This window comes from Astatotilapia calliptera, chromosome 9 (genome assembly GCF_900246225.1).
Source record: "Astatotilapia calliptera chromosome 9, fAstCal1.2, whole genome shotgun sequence".
In the NCBI taxonomy this organism is placed as follows: Eukaryota; Metazoa; Chordata; class Actinopteri; order Cichliformes; family Cichlidae; genus Astatotilapia; species Astatotilapia calliptera.
The window spans coordinates 13,655,645-13,680,438 of record NC_039310.1 but is presented as its reverse complement, the minus strand read 5'-3'; the positions used below and the strand labels follow the sequence as shown (position 1 = coordinate 13,680,438).

Genomic DNA, 24,794 nt, shown 5'->3' with positions numbered 1-24,794 from the left:
CAGGCTACTAAAATGTATCCTTGATAAACTAGGAGCTGTCTGACACAGGTTTTTATAAGTAATAAGTAATTTACACATTTTAATTCAAGCCACTCAAGGGACAGCCAATGCTCAAATGTTTTGTTCTTAAGAGACAAGACCATCACACTATGAACACCACAACATAAAGCTATTTCAGCTAACAGACAAAACGTGAGTTTGGCATTCTTTGCTAGGTTACCGATTTAGACTCGTCTTTCTTGACTTTGACTTTGCAAAACAAATAAAAAAAAAATAAAAAAAACATAACACGATCAAGCCAATCATAGAAACTCGAGGAAGCTGTTTCTGGCATCTTATATACTATCAGAAGGAGCAGAAGGTATTATTTATAAAAATGTTTATTTTTAATCTGTAAGTAAAAATGGTAAATGCTAGATTCATACTGATTTCTTCTTTAAAGAACACACAAGGTCTTAAGACATGTTAGATTAAAAACACACGCAAAAAGTAATAAGCAATGGAGCAGGAAAACTATGTTGCATAGCTGTGCACTGAAAAATCTGCAATTTGGTCCGTCTCTTGTTTCCCCAACATGTGTCACTTAAGGTTTAAGGCTGCTGTTGGTTTCACACTTCTTTATAGCGTGAAACCAGGTTTCACGCTATAAAGAAGAGCTTAAAAAAAAAAATAATAAATAACAAAAAGCTGAAAAACATTTTCAGGAAACAGTCTGAATTTCCATATAAAGGTCAAAGCCAATTTCTGAGCATTAAAAAATAGTAAATTTCTGCCAGAGGAAACCGAGTTACCATTCAGACCTTCCTAGCAGATCAAGTGCACAGGATGCAAACGCAACAAAATGGAAAACCAAGAACTGAATAACGGGAAGAGAAGGAAAAATAAATAAATAAAAGCAAAAAGCTAGACTGGATGGAGTGACTTGTCCAGTATTTTACTGGGGTTTGATCAACGTCAACGGAGAAAGCCAGAAAACCCAGAGTCAGACAGCTGGGGGCAGGGCTCTTACAAGAAGAACAAGTTGAGCGGAATGAGAGTGGGGATGTTTCAAAAGTAAAGAGAGAGGAAGGGAAACATGGCAATTTGGTAGAAAGGGCAGTGTGTGAATAGTCATTTTTAAAAATGATGCATAATTTGGAGGTGTGAGGTGGAACCAACATCTCTGCTGCATGGTTTTAACTGGGCCCTTACTTCATGTCATCGTTTTTCTCAACTGATAAAAGCCCCAAACCAGAAGCAAGCGTTTCCCGCATTTACATTATTGGTGCATTAACTGGCGTTACCCAAGACTTTACCATCAGAATGCAACATACACATTTAAATTAAATGACATTTATATTCATAGGACAATCTATATGCCATCCCCCATCCCACCATGCTCTACAATCTATTTCTCACCCTTAATATTCATGTACAGTGGAAGGGAAAACAAATTTAATGTAAAAAAACAAAAACAAAAAAAACAAACAAAAATACACAACATAATCCACCACTTTAACAGTTTAGGCACAGTTTTGGGACACACACTTACACACACTTACTTTTAAAATGTGTGGATGGCTGCAGAAAACTGTTACTAGCTTTAACCCTTATAATCTAGCAGACTTCTCATGGCTAAACATTAATGTCTTCATCTTGAGGATTGTGAAACTACAAAATTAAAACCAGAAGGGGATTTGGTTAATACACATAGTCCCTGCCTGATCCCATTTTGCGTTCGGCATTCTACATAAATATCAAAGGCTTACTCATTTATTTTTTCCTTTAGTCCACGGCATAAAAATGCTCACCACACAACACCTGAAAAAAGGCAATATGCCAGTAAATGAACACCTGTTCTTAAACCCAATGGTGTGATGACACATCATTGGCGTCAGGAGGAGCTGTTAATGTGTTTAGCTAAAACTATCAGACTGTGTGTCACGAATGAGCCATTGAGAGGGGAGGGCGGGGGAGAGTGCGCTTTTTAAATAATGCTGATACATGTTTGGTACCAAAAATACCACAGACTGGTTTTGCTGTGTGACGGTTCGTGAGAGGAGGCACAAAGACCTCAATGAACTTAAAAAGAGAAAAATGTGACTAATTTATCCCTAATAAAGCAGGACTGACAGAAACACATTTGTGTTATTAAGCAGAGTTTATTTATTACTGGTCATCGTTGTTATTAAAGCAGCTTTTAGATTTCATTTTGCCATATTCCACGGCGCTCCCATTCAGTCATTGTCTACTCTCCCGATCTTTTATCCCCAGTGTAAGCTAGGCCTCTTGTTTTGAGCCCTGACCGTATGGTTCATCTTACCTGCCACCCGTTCGTCTGTCTCTCGGTTACCGTCATCTGAGTAACGAGCAAAGTCCAGAGAGTCTAAGGTGCTGATGCTGCCTGCTCGATCTGAACAAAAACACAGACACAGAGACAGAAGTGAGACAAGTATACACCTGCATAACCATACAGCTAAATGATTGCACTCCCCAAGAGCTCACAGTTGAAAAATTTAACTGTGCAGCCTACATGGTGCTCTATAGATTCTTCTCTATGAAATAATAGGATCAGCTTCAGTGTGGTAAAACCCACTTCCAAACTATTAATTCCACCAACTATACACAAGGGTAGGCAGGTGCTAAGAGAAGGAACATAAAGGTGATAAATAAGCACACTCTTTGCTCATATTTCACTGGGCTAGGCTGCTCTGATAGCTAAGTCAATGGTGTTGGCTTTCTTTCCACAGCAACGCAAGTGTGAGATTGGCCTGTTTGTTCTCTGATATCAAGATACAGTACAATGTCAAGTCATGTGACCTTGTTGGCCTGAAAGACCAAAAAAAAAAAAAAAAAAGCTGTGTGAGTAATTTAACTGAATTAGCAAATCATTTCCACTCATTAAGTTATAACTTGTATTATAAACTTTGATCATATTACTACTTTGGATTGTTAAAATCCTCTAGAGTTTAAAAAAAAAAAAAAAAGACTGAGGAAAACTTAGATATCAAAGGAAAAAAAAAAACAGCATGTATTTCCCTTTGTAGACAAGTAATGTATTTCACTAATATTTCTTTTTCTGTTACATATAAGGTTTGTCTATATAAGCGTATACAATATTTTATGTCATGTTCAAATTCACGACCATGCAACTTTATGATATAGTGACAGTGTTTCTCCAATGTCTGTCTACACAAGTGTCATTGTTCTGCCAAGCTGATGTCAGGCAAACTAATTTTCCTGCATAGAAAGCTTCCAAACATGTTTACTTCCTGATGATGTGTGAGGACATTTGTTGTTAGTAGCTGCAATCCATCTGGCAAAACAGTGAGTAATAGAGTTTGCAGGTGTGCGTGCATGAACGGAGCAAAAGAAAAAACAAAAAAGTAATTTGATAATGTGAGGGGGCATTTGCAGATGTCCTTTGTGTACATGTCTGATGTGCAAAAAAAAAAAAAAAAAAAAACCAAGCCTGGTTGACCTTTCATTTCCTTGACAGATTTGACACTTCAGTCTGTCACCACCTCCCTTTATTCAACCCCAGCTGATTATACAACACCTAAGCGCACACAGATGATTGTCTTTCTACTTGCCAAAACAGAAAACGCTAAAAGATATAAACTGAAAGCTAAGGTACACGAGTTTACATCAGGGCCTAGGAGCTGATATTGATGAATGGTCAGGAGGAAGCCAACAGGCACTTTTAATTTAATGGGAAGGTTTTTGGCAAGACTGATTTAAACTGTGGTTATAAATATGGGATGAAAAAGTGGAGCACAAATTATAAGTGAATCACAGACAAGCACACAAACCTACACAAGATCAAATATCTTAGGTCTTAAGAAAATAAGCCTTTTTTGTCTGGCAGCAGATCATTTTATTTACGTCAGTGTGTATGTATGTCTGTATGCATGTATGTGAATAAATGATGATGATTTCTTATTGAGATTTTACCACTGATTCTGTTTATCTTAATATTTTCAACTCAAACTAACAGAATAAAGCCATTTGAGGCACAGTTTCCAGTACAAAATTACTATGTCAAGTCAGGATTTCCTATTCCTAAGCATGTTATCATTTCAATCGCTTTGCATAGTATTAGAAAAAAAAATCAAATATATGTTCATGTTTACTGTGTGAATTCATACAATACAGCAATATACTCCTATTGACAGGTTACATTAGAGTGCAGCACACTGAAAATGTAGTTTGCCGATTTCAGACTAGGACAGCACATAAATTGTGGTCACAAATGATCTAGAACTGATAATGTGAAGCTTCTATTTAACCTATTTAAAGAATACAAAAGTTCCTGCAACGATTACAAATAAACAGTTGCCTGTCTAGCAAGAGGTGAAGAGAGAATCCTGCAAAATTCATTGCAGCAAATTAGCAAGGTGGTGGGAGATGGCATGCTGTGTCATGTGCCCTAGAGCAACAGCTGCAGATGCAGCTTGTAACACAGTCATTATCCACACACATGCTCACTGCTGATTCACAGTCACAAGTTTTGTTTTTTTTATTTGCAATCACCACACCAATTACATTTCAGATTCATCAGAGATTTGTTACTTCTTCAGAGAGATTTTGTTTTAAATTCTAGCCTGTATCACATATCTAAAAAAGAAAAGAAAAAAAAAGTATTATTTATAGCACTATATGGATGAAACCTATCCAAGGAAACTATCACACTCTCTAGACTGTATGCTGCAGGTGCAATATCCATCTTTTCATTAACTTCAGACTTGATAACAGGCATCAGAATCTATGGACCAAATTTATTTCAACACAATAAGTCATCATAAACTAGACATTATTTTATTTATAGTGTTTACAATCATAAGGATCACAAAGTCAGAAACCACTGAAGGGGATTTGTTTAAAAACAAACAACAACAAAACAAACAAAACACACACGAGAAATTGGCTGTTGAAATAGCAAGCTGTTCTGTCAATGTAGAAAAAGAAAGCAGACATCCAAACAGTATCCCTCCTTCTTTAGCAACAAGAGCAACTTAAGTAAATCCTAATGTTGCAATGTGGCAGAGAAATTCTCCCACATGAAAAGAAAGATAATTGCAGAGATCACATGAGGTCTGGACTATCAGCTATGCTAGGATGAAAAATGACATGGCCTTCAGCAAAGTCTGTCCCTCATATCAACTCATTGTTACAGGCTACAGGCTTGTAGATTACACCACTTCTCTATGATGTTCCTGTCACAAGCACAACAGGGGAGGTGTCAGGTCCTTTCAAACTCATGGTCTTACCGTGTTCCAAACCTTTTGGGAAATAGGAGATACTAAAAGACACACATCCTATAGTGGTTTGTGTTTACTGCTGTAGCCTTAAGGCATAGATACAGGGGCAGAATTTAATTATAAAGGTTGAACAGATTGAAAAAAAAAAGACAAGGAATATGACTAGCTGCCGTTTGCAATCTGGAAAAGCCAGACTGAGGCCAGCTACCAAGACACACGCCTAAAACTATACTCCGGTTTTCTGAGATCTTAGGCAATGTTCATTGCCACTGCATACAAAATAGTTGTGTCTGGTTTTAACATTTATTTATATGAATCCCTCAGCTGGAAAACTGCCAAATGCTTCTACAGTAAAAATACATAATTTAGCCTTGTTCCATAATTTGAAAAAGTCAAAATTACATTTGCAGTGCAGCTTCAATGACATGCTGCAAAAAGCCATAGCCATTCAGTCTGGCACACTGATAAAAATCCTTTCATTCGTGAGGGCAATGTCTCGAATGAATGACTAAACTCACCCTACAAAAACATCTTAAAACCGTGATATAAAATCAGTCAGCCTTGATTTTGAGTGCATGTTTCACTGCCAAATAGATATTGGAAGAAGACTTTTTTTCTCTCCCCCCCTGCTAATTTCAAACAGTCAAGTAGACAAACACACCCACTGGTGTGACATGGCACTTTCTATTCAAGATACAATCTGTTTTCACCAAAAAACACTAACAGAAAAAAAAGCACCTCATTTTCAGTGGAAGGGAGATTTATTTCTGTTAAATTAGTGTGGTGAACAATGAATGTAGGTGTAACATAATTCAATTTACTACCTATAAGCTTCCTAATCTATCACACATCTAAAATTATAGAATTATAAGATTATAAATTCTATTAATGAAGTCTACAATGAATTCATGAAGTAAATACAATAATAAATGTTGAGTCAACACATTTCTAAATGTTAGACCAATATATTTTCATCTGGTCATTTTTTAATGCTAATGGTCTATCATTGTAGCCAATTTGCTAATCCTTTAATGTCAAGACATTATGCTGAGTGCAAATACATTCACTTGACTCACTGGTATGAAGTGGGGCCACAACAAATGTTTTTGCTGCTATTTAACAAGATTTAACTCTTTAGTTACTGCTTCTACTATAGCAGGTGCTGTTTATTTGTGGATGAGGCTGTGACCATGGGTACCATTTGCATAGCAGGTCTGCCTAAGGTCCTTGCTGCCAGACTCTTCAACTGCTGTGTTGGTGCATGGTGATTAATGAAAATGAGTCTTGTAAATGGATTAGGGTGCAACAGATGTACACATTTTACATAATAACATTTTATCTCCCTAGCTGGGTAGACGCAACCTGTGTAGAGCAACACAACCATTTACAAGACACTTTGCTCCTGGACCAGATGATACAGCTTCAAACTAATTCAGGAAGCCTGAAGCCTGTTTTATCATTATTACAAGACTGTAGAATTCTCCTTCGTTCAAATGTGCTATTTGAGCAATACTGTGGTTCAGGGAAAGGCAAAAGCTGTTCGTACAGGCACCCGCTTCTTCTCCTTCCTCTCTTTTGTTTTCTATAGCCGATATTGACCTCTGACCTCTGACGGGTGTTTTCCTACAGGGCTAAATTACACTTGGGCGATCACTACAGGTCACCAGCATTATTACGCTACCAGTATTTATCTTTCAGTGAGTAGTTAATGTTTAATGCCTTGTCACAACTCTGTGTTAGTCTGTCATCTCACGACTGACCCACAAAACCCAATAGCTGGCTGCGGCCCTGGAGCTGAAGAGCAGGTGCAGCAAACAGATCTCAAGCTATCGTAGCCAATGATTAAAGCTAACGTTAGCCAGCTGATGGGCTAACTCTGTTTCATACAACATCAATACAGAGCTAGCGAACAGCTACATATGTAGCACTAAGAGAGCAGCTAACGACACTTACTCAGTGGTCCTCCAGGTCCGAGTACCTGGTCTTTGGCAGGTGGAGTACCGCTCTGTCGTTCGAAGTTGCCAGGGTTGGAGAAATAATCCCTCAGCCGGGGGAGCTCTCTGCCTGCTTCCAGCAGTTCGGTGTGAAACTCCAAGGCCGTGAGGATGTATTGGTCCCGCAATAACTGGGCAGCGATGACATCTACAGATACCCGCGTCTCGGCGCTGCCTGCCATAGCGGAGGTGGCGGCGGCCGACGCCGAGATGCCCTCACCGCTGGGGCTCGTCCGGTTGCTAGACAGCAGGAGCGACGGAGGCTCTGCGTCTGCAGGCGGAGAGAAAGGATTGCCTGGCGGTGGTCCTGGCGCCCCGTCACTCGGACTCCGCTCTGTGTCAACTGTTTCGTTAGGGCGCCGTTCGGCCTCTTCTTCAGAATCACTGAGATTAAATGGGTTCACCGACGCCATTTTTGCCCTAAAGAGATTTTTTTTTTAAGCTAGCTAAGCTAATCACACCCGCTGCTTCCTGAATGGATATTAGGTTAGCTAAGGTTTGGTAGGTGGAAGAGGAGGAAGAAGAAGAAATGCGAAGCTACGATTGGTCAAATGTAAGAGACGCTACTCCCAAAGCCCGCCCCTTTTATGGAATACTGGAAAAGTATTGGGTACATTTGATGTAGAGAGGAAAACTAGGCAGGGCACATTTGACAGCTGATAGCAATTGCTAGCTACTATGCTGTCAAAAAAAAGCTGCGCTCAAACCATTTCTATTAAAAATGCACTTCACTGCAAACAAAACAAATAAATAAGGGCTGCTTATTTTTTATTACATTTCGTAATAGGTAAACTTGAAGTGAATCGTTTAATTTAAACTACACTACCCACAATGCAGCTACAAACCACTACGTCAACACACAACGTCAAAAACGAGTGACAACAAGGAAGTGAATGCTCATGCTGCCTGAATTTCTTGTAGTAATCTTCTTAAACAGGGAGACATTTGGTTTTAGGTTGATCTTTTTTTAGGTTGATCTGTCTGGTTCTCTGAGCATGTTCTTGGCGATCTACGAAGTGACAATGGAAGCTAAAGCAGTGTGAATCTATGAACTTGTAGTAGTAGTAATAGTAGTAGTAGATAGGTTGGTCACTCACTCATTCATTCTTTAACGGAACATTATTCCCGTTTTTATGATCAAAATCCGCAGACGTTACATGCAGGTAAGACTCTTTTCATGGCCTGTTTTTCTAAGTTACTTTCTTGTTACCAGTGGTAAGTTGGCTGGACCATTAAAATATTCCGAATTAAACATTAAAGCCTTTTTTTAACGTTGCTTAATGGCATATGGTGAATGAAGGATTAAGCTGCTCTTAAGACCGCATACTTTGGCTTAACAAGCCTATATTATTCTGAAACCTTCTAATGCCCCTTCTATTGGCTTTAACTTCTTAATCCTGATTGCAAATGCAGGCTGTGAGTTGTCTTCATTCTATTCCATTTTTTTTTTAAATTTTTCCTTCTTCTAGTCACCTCTTTTCACTTCCAAGTGAATTAAATCTACCCTGCTTGTCCTCAAGTAAACCCTCAGTTGTTCCTCGGTGTGGCTTTGGCACCCAAAATGAGGATGATCACCTTCTTTGTGATTGGGCTGACAGTCCACGTGGTCTTCTTCATCTCTATCTTTGATATCTACTTCACCTCTCCTCTGGTCCATGGCATGACACCCCACTCCACACCCCTGGAACCCCCTGCTTCCAGACTGGTGTTAGTGGTGGCCGATGGTCTCAGAGCAGACAGTCTCTTCACCCTGCTCCCTAATGGCTCATCCAGGACACCATACCTGAGGTCAGGAAACCAATACAAAGAAATAAATTTTGATGTGGAGTTTGGGTCTGTTTAATTATTCTTGTAAGGTGATGCCATTTTTACAGCATGTCTTTTCATTCCCCCTGTTTGCATAAGCATATGTGCTTCTGTTTCCATATTTCAGGAGTATAATAGAGGACAAGGGGACCTGGGGTGTGTCACACACACGTGTGCCTACCGAGTCTCGGCCCGGTCACGTTGCTCTCATTGCTGGCTTCTATGAGGATGTTAGTGCAGTTGCTAAAGGTGTGTGCATGATGGTTTTTGTTTTTTGTTTTTTTGTTGTTTTTTACATGGTAGGAAGAGAAATGCTCAGCGACTTGGAGAGATTACTCTCTATTGTATGTGTTTCTCTGTGGCATTCTACTGTGACCATTTATGTGCTTGTTTTCAGGCTGGAAGGAAAATCCTGTAGAATTTGACTCTGTGTTTAATGAGAGCAGACACACCTGGTGCTGGGGCAGCCCTGATATCCTACCTATGTTTGCCAAAGGTACACAAGCATCACAAACAGAACCATTAATCTACACAATAGAAAAAAAACATTAAATCACATATCTGAGCAAACATGTTTCCTTTGGTTATTTCAGGCGCTAGTGGGGACCATGTGTATACCCACACATACCCGGCAGTGGAGGAGGACTTTGCCTCCACAGATGCATCCAAGCTAGACAGCTGGGTGTTCACTCAAGTCAAAGTATGTAGTGGAAGTATTAGCATAAAAAAATATTTTATGATTGATCTATTGATATTAACTACAGGTTTACCCACAAAAACACATTTTATAAAGACTGTGTTTTATGTATATTATGTGTGTCATGTGTCATGCAGTGAAATATAACCCAACTTGGAGTCATTGCAGAATTTCATTTACAGAATTGATCCACATGGATTTCCTGAATAAGCCTAAAATTATTTAATATTTTTCAACAGTCCTTCTTTAAGTCTGCACAGTCTAACTCCACTCTGAAGGCCAGCCTATGGGAGGATAAAAATGTCTTCTTCCTGCATCTGCTTGGAATTGACACTAATGGACATGCTCACAGACCAATGTCGCAGTAAGTAGTTAACCTTGTATTAAGAGCTGCTGATTTTTTATTTTTTTTATTTTTTAACCTTTGGGCAGTTGTGCAGTGGTTCTTAGTCGTGTTAACAAATTCATCCAAATAAGCATTCTCTCATCCAGCTGCATCTTTGTCTTCTATTTTGTCTTTTTTCCCCCAGAGAATACCTAGACAATATTGGTCTAGTAGATGCAGGTGTAGCTGAAGTGGTGTCTATAATAGAGGACTTCTTCGACAATGATGGCAGAACAGCCTATGTGTTTACCTCTGACCACGGCATGACAAACTGGGGTAAACTTGTTTGTGTATCTAAATGTTTTGCTGCCTGCTAGCGAGTTTTCTATTACAGTTTTCTATTTTGGCATGTTTGTGTGCGTTTGTCTCCAGGTTCCCACGGTGCGGGCCATCCTTCTGAAACGCTAACCCCTTTAGTGGCGTGGGGAGCTGGGGTTCAGAAAGCCAAGGGAGCCACAGAACCCCAACCATACAATGATGGGTTCCTACAAGGTACGTTCAAACACTTTTTTTTTAAGATTTAAATTTACAACCGATACCCTCCAGTTTGTCTGTTTTACTTTGTCTAAATGATTGTCCTGGTTTGTTTCTTTTAGACTGGAAACTGGAGCATCTTCGTAGAGTCGACGTCAGTCAGGTAAAGCTCATGGAAATTTAAACTTTTTAACAATTTCCTGTCATCAGTTGTATTAAAGTGTAATATTTGTGTGTCTTCGTTGTTTGTTTGGGTTTTTTTGGCAGGCTGACATTGCTCCGCTCATGGCTTCCCTCGTTGGTGTGCCTATTCCTGTTAACTCTGTTGTAAGTCAGAGACAAAATCAGCCATTTAATGGGAAATGTTCAATAATTTTTCAAGTCTTTGTTACATGTTTTGTCTGTATTTGTTTTTCAGGGCGTGTTACCTCTTCTCTACCTCAACAACAGTGAGCGGTTCATGGCTGAGAGCATGTACACTAATGCTATTCAAGTACTGGAGCAGTTCAAGGTATAACAGCATCTGCTTTGGCTAACAAAATGCTTATCAACTATCTGTCATGTCTTTTATTATTCTATATGACACTGTGATCTAAACTGATGGTAAAGCTGTGTTTTTACTGTGTGTGTTTATTTGTAGATGAAAATGATGCAGAAAAAGGAGACAACCTTATCTTTTCTCTTCACCCCATACCAGTACGTACAGTAACTAACTGATGTTTTTCTAACAAAAATCCAATCAGAAGAACATGAATTTGCTTTTCACCGTGGCCTGTTGTGTTTACTGTGACCTCATAGATAGTGTAAAGAGAATAGATTAAAAGAGTCATTTGCAAAGAATTAATTGGCAGAAACAAAAGTATTTGTAACGTAAATGCTGTGTTTTTATATCAATCCCATTTCCAGAAAAGTTGGGATATGTTCTAAAATGTTTTTAACCTCCAAACTCTTTCATGGCATGCATTTTTAATTTCTCTTAGCTATTTGGGCTGTTTGGGACCTGATGAATGTAAAAACAAAGAATTACCAATCTATTTTTTTTTTACTGATTTTTGTTTCTGAGAAAAATTAGATCCACATATGAAGACATTTGTTTTAAATTTTGATAGAACAGTAGCAGTATAACGTCCTCGTAAGTGGATATCAGGCCCTTGTAGAGCAAAATTTAGTATTTTTGTCTAGACAACCCAAAATGTGATGTCCACATATGTGGATGCCAGGTCCTAGGAAGTTAAAAAATACAAATCTGTGATATGTTAATTCACGTGAACATATATTCAAGTGACCAAAGTACAAAGATGTTGGAAGATTTCCTGACCTACTTAATTGTTTTTTGTAAATGTACCAAAATTTGAATTTGACAGGTGCAACACAGTAAACACAAAAGTTGGGATTGAGACATATTTACTGTTGTTTTTTTTTAACTGAGTGTTGTAGTTTTCCAGTTAGAAATTTTGTTCATTTTTACTTGGTTTAACCTGCGGTCATGTTGTCTGTAGGAAATAGATCCTAACAGGCAGCGCTCTGTGCCTCAGTCAGTGGTATCTACAGATGCAGCTCGCCCTGCTGTGGTCACTGATGCTCCTCTGTATCATCACAGATCCTTTTGCATTTTTCGCTGATAGCAATCTGGATAGTTGTTTTCATCATTGGCAAAGAGAACTCAGCGCTGTTTTCCAAAAACACAGAAATGTGGATTTATCTGTGCATAGCGCACAATGACACAGTCTTTCTGTCCTTCTGAGGTGAACCCTGACATAGAGAGCTCTATGCAACTGACATTTGACTTCCTCCTTCAATCATAATACAGTTTCAAGTTGCATTAGTGGATGTGGGTCTATGTTAAGTGACAGTGGTTTTCTGAAGTACTTCTGAGCCCCGGTGGCTATATTTATATTTATATATTTATATCACTGCAGCGTGACTGTTTCTAAGGCGGTGTAGCCTGAGGGCTCAAGCTGGTTTCAGTCTTGACCTTAGTGTGAGAAATGGTTTGAATTCTCTTAATCTTTTCATAGTGGTACATACTATAGATGTCTGAAGAAATTTCTTTGCAATAGTGCACTGAGAAATCTTTTCTTTTGAAATCTGGAGCAATTCTCTCATGAATAACACATAAGGAAATAAGGGATGAACCACAACCCACAAAGACCGAGTTTGTGGTGATTTCTAAATTTACCTTTACCCAATCAGTTACCCTGCTTAATCTGGTTCCTCTGAAGATATAAAGTTTTGGGGGGTTTTATTGCATTTTGGAAAAAATCCCAACGTTTCTGGAGACGGGGTTTGTACTTTCACAGTAAATTCTTTTGCTGACCCATTAAAAATCAGTCAATGTGACATTTAGATTAACTTCTGAGGTTATGCAGCACGAAGGCCAAGAATGTGTCCACTAACCAAACCACATATTCATGGCCGTATTTAAATTGCACACTTTCACACACTTCATCTGTTTTGCACCATCTTGCACCCTCTTTCTTCCCAGACTCCTGACTGAGTCAAAACAAGCAGAATTCACCCAGAAGGCCCGAATACTCATTCAGCTGGAGAAGTACGAGGATGCTGTGAGTATTGGGGGGGGGGGGTCTGTGGCTTTTAAATCTAATCATACTTTTACAATACGTGCAAAGCCAATTTCTAGATTTATTTTGATACTTTGATGAATTATTTAAACATTTACTGAACCTGTGTTCATAAACTAAAGTCTAACTTAAATGAACTACAGTAAATGCATTCTACATTATCGCTACTTTCTCCATCGTATGTTTTCTTCCGCTTAAGCAACAAATTAGGTTTTTGTCCCCCTATTTTGTCTCTTGTCAGATCTCTTTGTGCCAGTCTCTGATATCTCGCTCTCTGGAAGGCTTGGTTTACTACCACACCTACGACCGATTCTTCCTCGGTTGCAGTGTGGTGCTGGGATTTGTAGGCTGGACCTCATATGTCGTCTTAGTCATACTGAAGACTCACGCGAGTCTCAACAGACATCCTAATCTCACTAAACAGGTTAGGATATACAGTAGATTGTAATCCCTCAAGATGCGTTCCACCCAAACAAGTCTGCACAACCCGAATGTCTTGTTAAGTTGGTATTTTTCTCCTGTGTGCAGATTCCTGGCCGTAACTTGGCAAGGCTGTGCACGTGTGTGGCAGTGGTGATCACACTCTTCCTGCTTATTCAAAGAAGCCCCATAACCTACTATATTTACTGCCTGCTGCCTATCCCTGTGTGGTATTCTGTTCTGAAAGAGTAAGTAAAAGACACATTCAAAATAATGCAAACTGGATTTAAAAAATGTACAAAACAAGTTTGTTCAGATGCATTCAGTCAATTTACAATAATTTGTATATTTACTATAGTCACAGAACCCTGATATTAAAACACACGCAAAAGGATCACATCAGTCAGTGAATACAGCAGCTTTTCACTGGATCTAATTAGCCTCACACAGGCTTGTATGCACATCTGGCTCAGGTGGAGTGAAGTGCTAATTAGATCCTTTGAACTGGCGTTTTATGCATTCATGGTTCTCCTATGTAAAAGGGATAAAGAGATGTTTTATTCTTCATCTCATCCTTTTATGACAGGAAAAAGTAATCCCCTCAATGATCTATTTTTAGGTCTGGAACTCTGAGAGATTTGATTCAGACAGCCCCTTCTCTCCCACTGTGGAAATGTCTGGGCTATTTTGTGCTGGTGGCGTTTGGGATTGAGCTGCTGGTAGGTGTCTTTAAATCTGCTGTGTTAAAGGCATCCTTCTGCATAAGTGCACAAAATTTCACTTGTGTATCATTAACTGTAAGAAATAAACCTGGATGCTGCATGGCTGTTTATTTTTGCTGCCCCCAGGTGGTGAGCTTCTTCCATCGCGCCATGCTGACTGTAGGGCTGGCTGTTCTCTCTCTCTGGCCCTTCTTGTCGGGGCTTTTTGGCAAGGCTAAGGTAATTTACAGATTAGCCAGATAAAAGCAGGAAAATGTGTGTTATAGCTGTTTTTAATATCCATCCCTGTTTTGGTTATGGACAGCACTGTTTCTCCAATAATATATATATCTACATATATATATTTATAGATATATATATTATGAGTAAACAGAGTTACAAAAAATGCCTAATCATTAATAAGAAATGTCTAGCCATTCTAATTCTTCTTATGTGTCTATAACTAGAGTGTTATTGGTACTGCTTGCCTAAAACGGTAGATAATTATAAAGGTAATTATTAAATATAGATACACAATGGTAAATGTGTCAAAGTGGAAGACAGCATTTCTTTTTGTCTCTGTTTCGGTGCAGTCACGCTCACTGAGCTGGCTTGTGGGCTGTCTGTGTCTAGCTGCTTTCCCCCTCATGCCTGTTGTGGGTAGAGAACCTAACATACATCTGGTGTGAGTACTTCCTTTATTTGTATATATTTATCTGAATATTTACCGCAATATCCTATCACGGAAAAAACTGAGAGCCCAATTCATGCCAGGTTAGGTAGGTGAGTTTCAGTAAATTAGAACATCTGCAAAACAGATCAGGAAGATAAAATGTGACTGGAATCTGCATCATATTAGTGATGCAAATATCCATCACAATATTCAAATATAAAACCCCAAAAAACTGTGGAGCCACGAGCATCCACCCCCAGTTAAAGGAAACTGAATAGACTTACTGTTAAAAGTTAAAGTCCCACGATGGTTACTTTCTCTATATATAAACAGACGGGAAATTTGAAAGTGGTACATTTGAAAACGAGGAATGATTAAACTGCTACACAATACCGTCTTTCCACAACGAGCTGTGTGTACAAACTATCCATGTTTTTGAAAGTACAGTAACACATCCTGTTTGTCAACTCAGTACCTGTGCAGGTCTGCTCGCTCTTTTCACCTCAGCTTGCTACCTCTGGTCATCTCGACGGAGGACACCGCTGCACCTCGGTGACAGACCACAGTTTGTCATACAGGTACATGTCACTGTGGGCATATGTGTTTTTGTGTGTGTTACTGCATTTGCTAATACTGATTAATTACCTGTCAAACCCGGCAGATGCTCCTTGTTGCTGTGTGTGCATACGTGCCATCCCTCACACACTCCAGCCTGCAACAGAAACAGGGCCTACCCCTTCTTAATCAGATCATAAGTTGGAGCACATTAGGTGGGTTGGTTGCAAGTGGCCACAAGGTACTTGGGATCTAGAATGGTTTACTTTTTAAATATTGATCGCATACGTAAGCTATACCTCAAAAGACGTTAAAACATCATATCGCTGACACCCAAGTAACCTCTGACAACTCTTCTCTCTACAGCATCTTCTATATTTGTTCCTTTGCTGAGCTCAACACGACTTTTTCATCGACTCCTCAGCATATTCTTGTCTCTCACTTCCACCTACCTGCTGCTTAGCACTGGGTAGGACAACACATTGATGCTTTAGTTGTGTCTTGTGCAGAGTTGCACCACCGCAGCAAAGCTGTAAAATGATATTTCTATTTTTGTCTCCCTCACAGGTCAGAGGCTTTGTTCCCCCCTGTGTTATCCTGGTTAATGTTTGTGTGGATTAACATCGAACAGGAAGCCTTGCTTGCTCAGGGCATGTCTGGTAGGCAAGAGGTAGAGCCATTGTTTTTCCCTTTGTAATAGAAAACTTTTGCAAACCAAAAGCTTTGGGAAGCTATCATTTATGTATGTATTTAATTGTGAAGGTCATATTTTCCATTTTACTGATATAACTCCAATTCACAACGACAGCCACTTCACAGAGCTTTATATTGTAAGGTAAAAACCATACAATCTCAGAAAGAAAACCTCAGCAGTCAACTGACATGAGGAAGCACTCAGTAATCGTGGAAAGCAAGAACCCCCTTTTAACAGGAAGAGATGTCTGGCAGAACCAGGCTAAGGGAGAGGCTGTTTGCTATGAGCAGTTTGAGGATGAGGGGAAAGAGATGAGAATGAACAGAGCTTAGAGAGAACACAGAAAATTCAAATTGCAGGAAAGAAAAGACACAGGTCTTAAAGTCCATGTCTCATTGTGGCCGGGTTTACAGTAGAGGTGCAACGGATCACGGTTGATCCGAAATCCGAACTGATCCCACTCCACGGTTCGGTACTCACGTGATCCAAAGATTCGAAAAAGAAAAAAAAAGTATGTGTATGGTGCGCGTGGTCAGTCTGTCAAGCGGTAGTTATGGCCAGCGCTAGCGGTCCAAGTGGCAGAGCAAAGGAGTTTGCGGCATTTAAGCAGCCCTTTGCTGACCAATCCGACCGGGCTAAAGTTATTACAAAAGCTACTGGGGTGTTTAGTTGTGCAAAACAAGGGGTTTAAACTGTGATGAACGTGCTTGAGCCACGCTATGATATCTCGTTGCGCGTCCACTTCAGTGTGACAAGATCGTTCCAAGCATGTATGAGCAGGAGAAGTTTAAAGTTATGGCTGAACTGTCCCAGGCATCTTCTGTTGCTCAAACTACAAATGGGTGGACCTCCAGGGCAAAGGAAAGCCACGTGACCGTGACCGCTCGTTATATCACAGCGGAGTGGCCCTGTACTGCCCTATAGATCACATTAGATTAGATGAAACTTTATCCCTCGGGTGGGTTCCTCCGGGAAATTCAGTTTCCAGTAGCACAGCACCCACAGAAGTTGCAGAATGTGAGCAGAAATATACCATATATATAAACACAGAGAATACAAAAGGGATAAAAAGAATAAATAGGAATAAGAATACAAGGGAACGGCACATTTCAAGTATTGTGAGTCTATTACACCGTTGGTTATTAACAAAAACTATTGCACAGTGAAAAGGCACTACAGCTTACTTGTTCGCCCCTCCTTTGTCCCCGTTTCCCCTCCCTCTCCCCTCCAGCGAGGAGTTAAACAGTTTGTTGGCGTGTGGGACAAAGGACTTTTTAAGTCTGCTGGTCCTTGACTTTGGGAGAAGCAACCTGTCACTGAACAGACTCCTCTGGTTGTTTATGGCCGTGTGCAGAGGATGCAGAGGATGCCCAGCATGGTCCATAATGTCCATATTGCACCTTAATTTGTTTTTATATAAGTGCGTGGAATGAGTCTTCACTTGAATGTTTTTTAATAGGCAAAGTAAATGGCGAGTTGAATTTTTGTCTTTTTTTTTTTCTATTTTTGCTGATCCGAAAATTGATTCGATCCGTGACTTAAAACCGATCTGATCCGAACCGTGAGATTTTTGATCCGTTGCACCACTAGTTTACAGACATGCATGTTTTTTTTCTTTTTCCTCCAGTTATCCACCATCGATTTCTCTGCAAACATCGACATCACCAAGATTCGACAGCTGAAGCTGGATGACATCCGAAGGTCCTATTTTTTTGTATCCTTGTTAAGACCAGTCGCAAGTTCGCAACAATGTTAGTTCGCCGAAGCACAGAAGCGCATTGGGCTCATTAGAGTCTGTGGGTGATGTTCAGGCTGGATTTGATCAAATAAGATGTAGTATTAAAAATGTAATATAAAAGTTTTTTATGTTTAAAGTGTACAATCGGACAAAAAAAAATCAACTTGGTTCATTCTCACATTGGGCATTACCTTGACTTCACCTTTTCTTCAGGTATTTTTTATAATAACAGCATTTTTTGGCACAGGAAACATTGCGTCCATAAACAGGTATATGCATTATAGTATTTTTGTGTGAGTGTGAGAGTGTCATACAGGAAGGGGATAAGAAAAAAAAGTCAGTTCTGACAAATTTCTTTTCTATGCACTATATGTTTTGCACCAAACATAGAGTACGTTAGTGTGTATATTCTACAACACGAGGTCCATTTTCTTCTCTGAAAAGTTAAAGATTCTAGTCTGGTGTCTGTAGTCACTTTGTGTACTTCTGTTTCCCTTTGCCTAGTTTTGACCCAGCATCTGTTTATTGTTTCCTCACTGTTTTCAACCCTTTCATAATGGGAGGGTTGATGATGTGGAAGGTACTGTACTCTTAAACATTTCCTTTTTGTGATATGTATTGTGCTTCCCCAAAAGGGGAAGGAGTCTTGCACATTATGACAAGTCATGATCTATTCATATTCTGCTTGAGAAGTAAGCTTAAATACGGTTTAACCTGCCTTTCTTTTTCGCTCATGTTAATATGTTTTAACAGCCATGACCTAGCCCATTAATTTCTGTATCTTTTTTTACATTTATTGTACGGAGAATTTAGGCAGACAGATTTGTAATAGAAATTTTTAGCATCATACGTCTAAACGAGTTTATATAATAATGTGTTTATTTCGAGTCATTTAATAGAATCCTGCATTTCCTTAAATTGTCATCTGTTCTTCCAGGTTATCATTCCATTCATCATAGTTATGTGTACATTTGAGACCATCCAAGTTGCAACACAGCTATCATCAAGGAGGTAACGCTTCGCTTCCTCATCTAAAATTATAAATTTAGTCTTTTAATTCTTGAATTAACTCTTTGAATTTGTTGGAAACGTTGAATCACTGATCTGATTCTGTCTGTAGAGTTAAAGTACGTTCTGTTTGCTTTGTTAGACATGACTCTTAAACCTTGAGGCATCTAAAATAACTATAGTAAATGGCCCAGGATCTTCTAGTTCCTCCTTCATTGTGCATGAAAAGGTTTAAATGCACTGACCAATGTGTGCTCCTTAATGTTTAAATCTCTCTTATTTTTATTTTGCAGTTTGTTCCTCATCGTCCTGGTTATCTCTGACTTGATGGCTCTGGTAATGCAGGTTTAATGTTGATCTTTTATAAAAGACTTTCTCTCGTCCACTGTTAAGCAAACTGCACATGAGGCTCAAATAGATTTTAACTCACTCTTGCTCTCCTCAGCATTTTTTCTTCATGGTGCAGGACTATGGCAGCTGGTTGGACATTGGCACAAGGTAATGAAACTTGGACATGCATTTAAAACCATGTCTTATCAATCTCTTGTTTGGGTGTCTGCGATGCATCGAAAACATGCTAAGCTTCCTCTGTCTTTTACAGCATTAGTCACTATGTGATAGTGATGTCAATGACGATCTTTCTCATGTTGCTGAGTGTGGTTACACATGTTCTCACTTCACAAAGACTCGTCCTGTGGAGGCAACGCAAGATGCACTTCCCCTAGTAAATGTTACCATGTGTCTTAAACACGATATTTATCAGTGTACCTATTTAACTGTCTTATTTCAGATATGTTTTATGTTTTGTCATATTGTTTTAATTTTTTTAATAGACAAAATGGAAAATAATCTTAGGAACCTAAATAATGCGATACTTTTTTTGCAGAGTGGCCTAAGACCTTTGCATAGTACTGTGTTGTGTTCTTTGGTACAAATGCACTCAGTCTTAGTTTCATTTGTGAATTTGTAATAGGCTGCTGCAAATATGACTGTGAATTGGGTTTTTGATGAGGGTGTTGATTTGCAACATAATACAATGGGACTGTACCTCAGTAAGAAAAAACTTTGGCCACATGTTGCTTGTCACATTTAAATATTTTACTCTGTACATGTTTCTCTGAAAGGGTTGAATCGTGTAAACAAATGAGGAAAAGCATTAGTAATGATAATTGATTTATGAAACGCATGCAAAAAGCAAACAAATGCTTTTGTGTGTGTTATTCTGCTTTTTCATGATTTCATGCTGCTACGATAAATGGTCTGGTGAAAGTATGTAACATGAGACTTCATAACGCTGCCTAAAATGTATGTTTCTTTAGTGTGAAAAGGGATGTTTTAACTTATTTTGACTACGTGTGTATCAATAAAACTGAAGGATTGGCGTGCAAACGTGTGTTTAAGAGAATTTAATTGTCGCGTGAAAACTTGAGTTGCAAATTGTTGACTTTTTCCATCATTTTAGACGTTTGGTTGTCTTCGCAACAGTGCATATTAGTAAAGATGACCTATTTAAACAAAATCAAAAATCAAACTGACAGGGAATTCTTAAGGAGTGACGAGAGGTTCTTTAACATCTAATGGAGTGTGGTGTCAACATCTCTGGCAGAATCAGGGCCAGGAAGGTGCAGAAGTTGGTGGGTAATTGTGCAAAAAGGCTGGGGCAACAGTTTTTAGGACAAGGGTTCTTTTTGCAATGAAAACAAACAATTGAACACTTTAATATTTGGCCCTCTATGCACTAGTAGTGCAGTAGAGCTACATTTGTTCAAAAATAGACATCAGTTGGACTTAAAGCTAACTAGAAAAAAATAAAAGATGAGGTAAATGTTCTTAAAATAAGCGCAAACCTAAATCAGAATATAACAGTATTAATTGTGGCAAAAGTGTAACTGAACAAATTCTATGTTTACTGTGTGCGGTTATACGCAGGATCAAATAAACCAACCTTTAAAAAACCATCGATGTTGGACAGCGTTGGTAGGTAAATGTTTGCAGCATGCACACTAAGCTTGTGGTCGGAGTGATGCGAAGGTGTTTTCCTGTTTAGTAAAGTGGACTGTGGTGTTAATTGGATCTTTTATGTTGACATCTTTGCAACTGTGGTGCAAAGTCAAAAGCTTATAAATTCCTATGATATTAGTTGGAATCACAATATACAATGTGCTGTATATGTCATATGACTTGTAACTTGTCTTTGCACTTTGTTGTTACTAAATAAATCTGTCAACATCACAGCTAGCATTACCACATCCTGACTAACTTCTCTTTTGAATAAGCAAGTAGATGACTTTGTCTAGCAAGCGCAAAAGCAAATCTTTCAAAGTTGTAACCAGGTTCAAAAGTATTTGGATGATGCCAAATACTGCCTCTCTACAGCAGAGTGGTGTTAGGATGTGAGTGCAGACTTTCAGCTTTGTTTAATAACTGGTTTCAAAAAATAATTATTTACAAACCATTAACTGTTCTGAACTCTAGAACACCCCCCCCCCCACCACCCAGACATTGCCACATGCCATCACCCCTCCCTTGAGATTTTGCAGTCACCTTCAGCTTCTGCTTGTTTTGTGTTTTCACCCTTGTGAAAGTTTTTTCTGAACTTAGACAGCTCAGCCACTCCAACCGATGTCTTCGATCTTTGAGGCCTTTTTGGTATCTTGAGCTCACCAGAGAATTCCTTATTTTAAAGAACGTAGCGCACTGTTGATTTGTCCACTCCCAAAGTTTTTCTACTTTCTCTCCGATCTTTTTATTTTGTTTTTTCATCCTAATGATGACCCTTATATAAAGAATTCCAGTGAATGCCTACCAAATGAAATTTCAGTGCTAGGTCATTTTTCTGTTTAACATGTGATGGAATAAAGCAGACCTCACTTGACCACAAAATTACTTACCAGTCAAGTGTGCACATACTTTTAAAGCTTCTGAAAATGTTTCGCTGTGTATAAAAATGGCTGTAATTCCTAAAATATTAATGTAATACTTTGGCTAAACTTTTCTGGAAAAAAGCTGAAAGTCTGCACTATAATCACATCTTGATTGTTTGATATAAAATCCACTATGTTAGTGTACAGAGGCAGAATTTAGAAAAAAAAAAAAAACACAAACTGTGCCACACTCCAAATACTAGTGGACTTAACTGTGTTCTTCCAATCGACAACAAGTTGTTATCTTCCTAAGGTGTAAGAGATGCAAGAACATTAAAGTGAAAAAGTATAAACTTTTTTGTTTGACATGCATGCCTAATATGTTGCATTAATCTGTTGCTTTTGCGAATACTCTAATCATTTCACAGTGCTTTTAACTGTCTTTATCTATGGTCATCTGGTAAACCACACACAATTTTTTATACAGGACACAAGCACTACATTCCCCAAATTACTGAATTTCTTAATTTATTCGAAGTGGCATCCTACTACAACAACTTCTTATCGTCTATATTTCACTTTAAATGTCAAAGTGAAGAGTGCATTTAGAGAAAAATGAGGAAGTAAGCAACCCTGTGTTCCTGTGTGCTGACATGTGTTTACAGCAACCTCCTGTTTCTGACACAGTATGCAAAGTAGATGGTGGTTTTTTACAACACTCACACGCAGGCTCACAAAGGCTTCATTTTCAGAACCTTAACTTCCACTCTTACTCTCTCTCTCACACACATGCGCGCATTCAAAGGCATATGCGCAAATGCACTCAACCAGAATCCGTTTTTTCTCAGCTTTTCTCTTCCTCTGCGACACTGTGAACATACCGCTGCTGGATATAATGTGATCTACTCCAGAGGACGCACGCACACACAGAAGAGTACTCGGCATACAGTTCTTCACTGACCGAAGCGCAAGTAAGTTCACTGATAAACGATAGTATCTCTGGCTTGGACTTTGTGTTTTCTCATCATGTTCTTTCCAGTGTTGTGGTGCTCCTTTAATGGTTAATGTGGACCATATGGTGTCCTTCAGTGGTTCCATTATTGGTTAAATGGTCTATCTGTATTTCTTAATTCTTGAGATACCTTTTTTAGTTAGTCTTACTAACATGTTTGGTGTGTGACATAGCCACATGTTTTTAGTCTTGTTTCATCACCCGAAGACAAACAAGCCCTTAAAATACATTAAATCAGTCATTCTTATTTTTTTTCAATACAGCCTTGTGTTTTCTTTCTCTTTTTATAACACCCGTTTTTAATCATTTTTGGATACACTTCATTTCCACTAACTCTTCACACCTGCCTGTCTTCCTGTTCTAATGTCTCTTACTCTTTCTTACTCAATTTCCTCTTCTGTTTAGGATGACTTCGACATTAAATGGGACCACACTATCTCCAAACCAAAGTTCAACAATGACCACACCCTCAGTTTCAGAGAAAGATGAACTAGAAGAGTACCACACAGCCCTCTTGGTCATCTACACTGTGGTCCTGATCAGTGGTACAATTAGCCTTACCATGATGATGCGCATCATGAAATCCACCACAACTTCCACCACGTCAATTGCCGTACTCAACCTGATCTTCACTCACTTCATCTTCCTGCTAACGGTTCCCTTCAGAATCTACTATTACGCAGTTCATGAATGGGAGTTGGGCTATGAATGGTGTAAAATAACCAGCAGCATGATCCACATCCACATGTACATGTCTTTTGTCCTGTATGTGATTATCCTCATCACCCGTCTGTTGACGTTCTACAAGAAAGCTTGCCAGGTGGTGTCCTTTCACAGGATGCATGCATGCATTATCAGTTTTCTGGTGTGGATTATTGTGCTGATCACTGTCCCTTGCATCATCCATTTTAATTATGGCAAAGACCATGACAAAAATGCCACTCGTTGCTTCCAGTTTGGAAAATCTATAGAATCTGTTCTGATTTTGAACTACCTGACAAGCATATTGATTATAGTCATTGCCATTGTGTTGACAGCCTTCCAGGCCAATGTCCTATGGGTTTTATACAAGAAGCATCGGGAGGGATGCACCTTTCAGCAGGAGTTCGGAGCTCAGCTGAAGAGCCTGTGCTTTGCGCTAATCATGGTCATCTGCTTCATTCCCTACCACATTTTTCGACTGTCCTACTTAAACAATATAAAAGAATTAGAGGGTACAAATGAAATATTTCTGAGCATAACCACTTTTAACTGTTTGGACATGCTTACTTTCCTGGGGAGGAGGTCCTGTAACATGTGCTTTGTAGGAAACGCTGCTTAAAAGCGGCTGGTACTGTGTTTGCTTCACTTTTTTTCATGCCTGTCAGGGTTCTGGTACAGTTCCATAAATTTAAACAATTTAATCTTATTGCTTTTGAAGTGTTTGAAATAGCATAAAAAATTATTAAAAAACAAATTTTATCATAAAAATTGCACATGAAAAGAAAAAAGACTGTGCAGACAACTGCGAATGACGCATAAACACTGGTTCTGATTATAAGCTTAGGTTCGACTTTCAGTTTCTAACAATAAATATTGACCTTAGTCAGACAAAACATTCCCTTAGTGGCTTATTTGGCTTCAAGTCTTTCAGATCACTTTACATTTGAACATAATTTAATATATACAGAGTTTCAAAAAATAAAACTGACAGACCCCTGACGATGTCCTTAGTTATGCTTTTGCACTTTTACAATTTTTGTACCATTGACTGACACACACACACACACACACACACACACACACACACACACACACACACACACACACACACACACACACACTTTTCAAGCTGTGCTTTTTTTAACTATTACTGTTGTTATTACTATATATGTGTACTGTGTCACAGCAAGCCGTGTTTTTATTCATGAGAACATTTAAGGACTTTAAAACTGTCTTTTGATTTTATTTC

At 38.9% G+C, this 24,794-nt stretch overlaps 3 protein-coding genes across 10 annotated transcripts in view; 2 read left to right on the top strand and 1 right to left on the bottom strand.

Moving 5' to 3' along the window:
* relch (RAB11 binding and LisH domain, coiled-coil and HEAT repeat containing) overlaps positions 1–7,743 on the bottom strand; it is a 37,820-nt gene extending 30,077 nt beyond the window's left edge. For 5 of the 8 annotated variants that reach the window (XM_026179377.1, XM_026179380.1, XM_026179381.1 and 2 more), the window contains exons 1-2: positions 7,194–7,741; positions 2,303–2,392 (exon numbers count right to left, since the gene is read on the bottom strand). In XM_026179377.1, coding sequence (XP_026035162.1) covers positions 2,303–2,392; positions 7,194–7,647 — 544 coding nt within the window. In that variant the 5' untranslated portion in view covers positions 7,648–7,741. Of the gene's footprint in view, positions 1–2,302; positions 2,393–7,193 lie in introns of all 8 variants that reach the window. The other 3 variants (XM_026179378.1, XM_026179382.1, XM_026179383.1) reach the window with 2 other exon arrangements.
* A 273-nt stretch (positions 7,744–8,016) lies between these two features.
* pign (phosphatidylinositol glycan anchor biosynthesis, class N) lies at positions 8,017–20,356 on the top strand. The gene is made up of 29 exons (XM_026179385.1): positions 8,017–8,397; positions 8,704–9,022; positions 9,168–9,289; positions 9,438–9,536; positions 9,634–9,740; positions 9,977–10,101; positions 10,268–10,398; positions 10,495–10,614; positions 10,719–10,759; positions 10,864–10,923; positions 11,015–11,107; positions 11,237–11,292; positions 13,082–13,160; positions 13,420–13,602; positions 13,707–13,846; positions 14,218–14,317; positions 14,447–14,539; positions 14,893–14,984; positions 15,445–15,550; positions 15,634–15,742; positions 15,894–15,996; positions 16,095–16,197; positions 17,849–17,935; positions 18,173–18,228; positions 18,464–18,539; positions 18,897–18,970; positions 19,261–19,303; positions 19,413–19,465; positions 19,569–20,356. The coding sequence occupies exons 2-29, from the start codon at positions 8,796–8,798 to the stop codon at positions 19,690–19,692; spliced, it is 2,802 nt and encodes a 933-aa protein (XP_026035170.1). The 5' UTR covers positions 8,017–8,397; positions 8,704–8,795; the 3' UTR covers positions 19,693–20,356.
* Positions 20,357–22,739: 2,383 nt separating this feature from the next.
* Positions 22,740–24,640, top strand: gpr141 (G protein-coupled receptor 141). Its single transcript, XM_026179386.1, has 2 exons — positions 22,740–22,802; positions 23,249–24,640. Exon 2 carries the CDS (start codon positions 23,250–23,252, stop codon positions 24,162–24,164), a length of 915 nt encoding a protein of 304 aa, XP_026035171.1. The 5' UTR covers positions 22,740–22,802; position 23,249; the 3' UTR covers positions 24,165–24,640.
* Positions 24,641–24,794: the final 154 nt, after the last annotated feature.